We start from the raw sequence: 5,090 nt of genomic DNA, 5'->3' as shown, positions 1-5,090 counted from the left end.
GTGATATTTCAGTTTTTCTTTTTTAATAAATCTGCAAAAATGTCAACGATTCTGTGTTTTTCTGTCAATATGGGGTGTTGTGTGTACATTAATGAGGAAAAAAAATTAACTTAAATGATTTTAGCAAATGGCTGCAATATAACAAAGAGTGACAAATTTAAGGGGGTCTGAATACTTTCCGTACCCACTGTATATCATAATCATGATTATTCTCATAATTTCAACCTGTTATCAAATTATTATATAATGTTATGTAATTATGATTTAGTATGTTTTAATTGACATAAAAAGTCAATTATGGCAGTCATTATTATTTACTAAGTCATAATTGAGTTTAATTGTGAGGAAAAAAAGGTGACCCTGGACGACAAAACCAGTCATAAGGGTAAATTTCTCGAAATTGAGATTTATACATCTTCTGAAAGCTGAATAAATAAGCTTTGTTAGGATAGGACAATATTTGGCTGAGATACAACTATTTGAAAATCTGGAATCTGAGGGTGCAAAAAAATCTAAATATTGAGAAAATCATCTTTAAAGTTGTCCAAATTAAGTTCTTAGCAATGCATATTACTAATCAAAAATTAAGTTTTGATATATTTACGGTAGGAAATGTACAAAATATCTTCATGGAACATGATCTTTACTTAATATCCTAATGATTTTTGGCATAAAAGAAAAATTGATAATTTTGACCCATACAATGTATTGTTTGTTGGCTATTGCTACAAATATACCCCAGCGACTTAAGACTGCTATTGTGCTCCAGGGTCTCAAATCATTATGAGAAAAAAGTCATAATTAGATTAAAAGTCATAATGTCATATCATAATGACAAAGTAATTAATTATGAGTTACTATTTTTTACTTTTTAATTAAAAGAACTGATTGAAATATTATCTCTGGCATCAGCTGGTCTTTGAAGGACTCGTTTTCTAAGACCAGGAAAACATTTGCAATTTTTATCATGCATACAACTGAGGAATATTTTATTGAGTTGTCAAGTTGCACAGAGTTTAACCTTTTTATGAGAATTTTATTAAATGTTTGATTATGATCTGTATCTGCCTTGAAATGGCCTTTAGAAGCTGATGTGGGAATAAACTCAAATGCAGACAAACCGGAAATAAACCTGAAAACAGTTTTTTTTTTTTTTTTGGTAATTTGACACGTAATTGAAATGTGAACTCATTTGCTTTAAAACAACTCTGGTTTCATGTCATCCTGACCAGGAATCTAATGTCTGAATCATTTTTGTAAAGACCTGGTGTTATTAAAATGCTCTTTCTCTCTCTCAGTGGACCAGGCCGACCCATATGCTCACGTCGCTGCTCTTCACTTCGATCAGATGCTGCAGAGGTTTGGATCGCCCATCATCATCCTCAACCTCGTCAAGGTGAGATCCAGTATTTCCCATTCCAGAAACTCCACGTCCTCCATTTCACCCCAAAATCAGGAGGAAATTATACTTTGCGTTAAGAGAAACCACTAAAATGTCAATACTGTAGCACGGTAATATCGACTGTAAAACATGTTATTGGTCAGCTCCATTTTTTATTTCCTTCTATAAGGACAAACTTTGAAAAACAAATCTTTGTTTTAAAAGACGGACTCAAAAAAAAGCTTTACATTTTTAATACATGTACAACTAAAGAAATTAAGAGTTATAAATATGACATAAAAAGTCAAAATTATGAGATACAAAGTCATAATTATGACGTAAATGTCAACATTTTGTGATATTAAGTCATAATTATGATAAAAAGTCTAAGTTATGAGATACTAAGTCATAATTGACATAAGTCAAAAATGTAAGATGCTAAGTCATAATTATGACAAAGTAAAAATTATGAGATACTGATTCATTATGACATAAAAAGTCAAAATGATGAGATGCCAAGTCATAATTACGAAAGACATGTTATGTATGATGGACTCAAGAAAACATAAAATTTTTATCAGATGTACAACTAAAGAATTTTAATCGTTTTGTTGTACAGAATTGTCTAAACTCTAATAAGCTGAATTTTCTTGAATGTTTGATTTATGATCTGCAATAAAATAGCCTTTAGAAGATGATATGGCAATAAATTCAAATATAAAAATATATATATTTTGCATAAAGAAAATAAAGCCTATTTGTTTAGGATCATTACAGTTTTTTGCATTATTTGCATTATTGATATTAATGACAATTATTGCATCATATCACCTTTATTTCACTTTAAATATTTTGTTGCACTGTCACGTTGTGTTGCGAACACCATTTTCGCTCATTTTTTTGTGCTTCTTTTCATGTGCATTAACTTTAAAAAAATTTTGGGGTTAGTAGTTTTTTAAATGTCTCTTTTAGGCTGCATTTATTTATTTGATCAAAAATGCAGTAAAAATTGTGAAATATTATAATTCAAAATAGCTGTTTTCTATGTGAATATATGTTAACGTAATGTATTTCTGTGATGCGCAGCTGTATTTTCAGCATCATTACTCCAGTCTTCAGTGTCACATGATCTTCAGAAATCATTCTAATATTCTGATTTGCAGCTCAGGAAACATTTCTGATTATTAATGTTGAAAAAGTTCAAATTTTTCATAGTTTTATCACAACAGCATTTATTTAAAATAGAAATCTTTGATCACATTAATGCATCCTTGCTGAATAAAAGTATTAATTTCTTTTAAAAAATGCTAATGCATGTGCTCTGTGTGCTTCACATGAACACTTTTAGCATCTAATGCACTTATTATAAAGACAACAGACTGCACACATGAAGAAACGCTTTTGAATAAAAGCTACTGTCTAGATTTCCCATCTCTCACGTTTGCTGTCATGTAGTACACCAGAACAACGACCCAAATCACAGTTTGAGCCAGAAACACACACACATGAGCCATGTGATGTCCATTTGAGTGTCAGAAAGGGATCCGAAAGCACAAGATTTAACACGAACTTCAGCCTGGCAGGTTGAAAACACATGTGCATGTGTGTTTATGGCTTTGTTTCAATGTGTGATTCACCGTATACTTTCCAGATAAAAGCGTGTGACAAAAGAGACTTAATGACCCAAATGAGGTGCATTACATGCCTAGAATGCGATCTAATTAACTCCACACATTTAGCGCACCGGACCATGCGGTCGCAACACGTGTGCGGTCAAACACACTTAGTGTGGTTTGTGTGTAAAGTGCATGTGTGTTTGTGAGCACATTGAGCTCCAGCATAAACTCTGTGTGTGTGTTTGTCACTGGCCTCCAATGGAGTGTGTGTGTGTGAGTGTGTGAGTGTGTGAGTGTGTGTGTGTGGAGGAGGCAGACGGCATTGTGGGCCGCAGGAAACTCAGGCGGCCGCAGAATGATTTCTGTGAACGCTGGAGTCGTTCAGCAGCACATGCAAATGTGGCCCAAGGATTGAACGCGTAAAGCGCAGATCGTTCACGTGTGTTTGCCGGAGTGTGCGACAGATGTATAATATCTTACTAGCATTGATGGTGGATTAGTCATGGCTTAGGAGGAGGACGTTTGTTTGAGTCATCCACATCATGAGCAGCGCTGCAAAATACAGCATTGCTAATTCATTCTGATTCATTATTTAATTCAGCATTTGAAAAAAGGGAGTCAAAGTTGTGTTTCCATAATAAAATGCACATTTATGCATTTAAAAAGCATGCTTATGAAAATGTTTTATGTTTTTCATGCAAATTCTGATGTTCTTCACAGTAAAAATGCAGCGTTTATTAATTCTGCTTCATTATTTAATTCAGCATTTTTAAAAAAAGGGAGAAAATTATTCTCAAATTGTGTTTCTGTGATAAAATGCATATGATTTATGCATTTAAAAATCATGATACTGAAACGTTTCATGTGTTTTTTTTCATGCCGTCTCTGATGTTTTTATTCATTCTGATTCATTATTTAATTCAGCATTTAAAAAGGGAGCAAATGATTCTCTAATTTGCATTTATTTGGTAAAAATACAGTACAAATAGTAATTCTGTATAATTCTAATTCAGTATAACAGTGTGATTCTGATTCATTATTTAATTTGGCATTTTAATAAATGATTCTCAAAGTGGTTTCTGTGGTAAAATGCATATGATTTATGCATTTAAAACCCACCAATTGTTATTAATTCATATTTATTTAATTCAGTATTAAATCTAGTATATGTGATTATAATGTATATGTTTTATGCATTTAAAACTCATTATCGGTGTAGAAATGTGCTTATGGAAATATATTGCCCTGGCAAATCTTTGGTGAATGTTGCTGCAACATTTCGTTTTCATGCAATCTCTGATGTCCTCCAAGGCAAAAAATAAAATGCAATGTTTATTAATTCTGATTCATTATTTAATTCAGAATTTTAAAATAAGAGAGCAAATGATTCTCAAAATTGAGAAAAAAAATACAGTAAAAACAGTAATACTCAACAGTGATATTCTCTATTCTCTTATTAAATAAAAAAAAAGATTCTTGAATTTTGTTTAATGATGAAATGCATATTATTTATGCATTTAAAACACATGTAATAACTGTTATTAATTTTGGTTCATTATTCAATTTGGCATTTTATAAAAGGGGGTAAAAGATTCTTAAAGTTGTGTTTCTATGATAAAATGCATATGATTTATGCATTTAAAACTCATTATTTGTACAGAAATGTTCTTATGAAAATATAGTGTCCTGGCAAACACGTTTCATGTGTTTTAAGTGTTAAACAATGCTTTGTTGAATTTTATAAAACAGATAGTGCCGGTCCTTGATTCTGATTGGCTGAGCCGCGTTCGAAGCTGTTGTAAATTACTCTACAACGTAACATACACCTTTGTTTACTTTGTGTTGCTTGGCAACCACTTTGTTGCAACCACAACTGATGCTAAGGAACTACATTATTTGGTGGAAGAACACTGTTAATAATTATTAAATGTTATTAATATCATTACAATTTATTTGCTCTGTTTTATTTTGTGGAACCTAACTACGTATATGGAATAACCGTTTTATAAAAGCAATAAGCCCCGTGAAGCCGTGGTTTGCAGTGAATTTATAACAGCTAAGGGTTTTTTTTTCCCGCTTCGCGTCATACCTAA

At 31.8% G+C, this 5,090-nt stretch overlaps 1 protein-coding gene across 1 annotated transcript in view; it reads left to right on the top strand.

Moving 5' to 3' along the window:
• The window catches only part of fig4a (FIG4 phosphoinositide 5-phosphatase a), a 76,526-nt gene that overhangs the window by 29,573 nt on the left and 41,863 nt on the right, over positions 1 to 5,090 (top strand). The window contains exon 11 of the mRNA XM_016450887.1: positions 1,299 to 1,396. Within this exon, the coding sequence (XP_016306373.1) occupies positions 1,299 to 1,396 (98 nt within the window). The remainder of the gene's footprint in view (positions 1 to 1,298; positions 1,397 to 5,090) is intronic.

The sequence above is a fragment of the Sinocyclocheilus anshuiensis genome, unplaced genomic scaffold, assembly GCF_001515605.1.
Source record: "Sinocyclocheilus anshuiensis isolate Anshui unplaced genomic scaffold, SAMN03320099.WGS_v1.1 scaffold595, whole genome shotgun sequence".
NCBI classification, from domain to species: Eukaryota; Metazoa; Chordata; class Actinopteri; order Cypriniformes; family Cyprinidae; genus Sinocyclocheilus; species Sinocyclocheilus anshuiensis.
The sequence above is the reverse complement of the archived record's forward strand: the minus strand, read 5'-3'. Positions and strand labels throughout refer to the sequence as shown.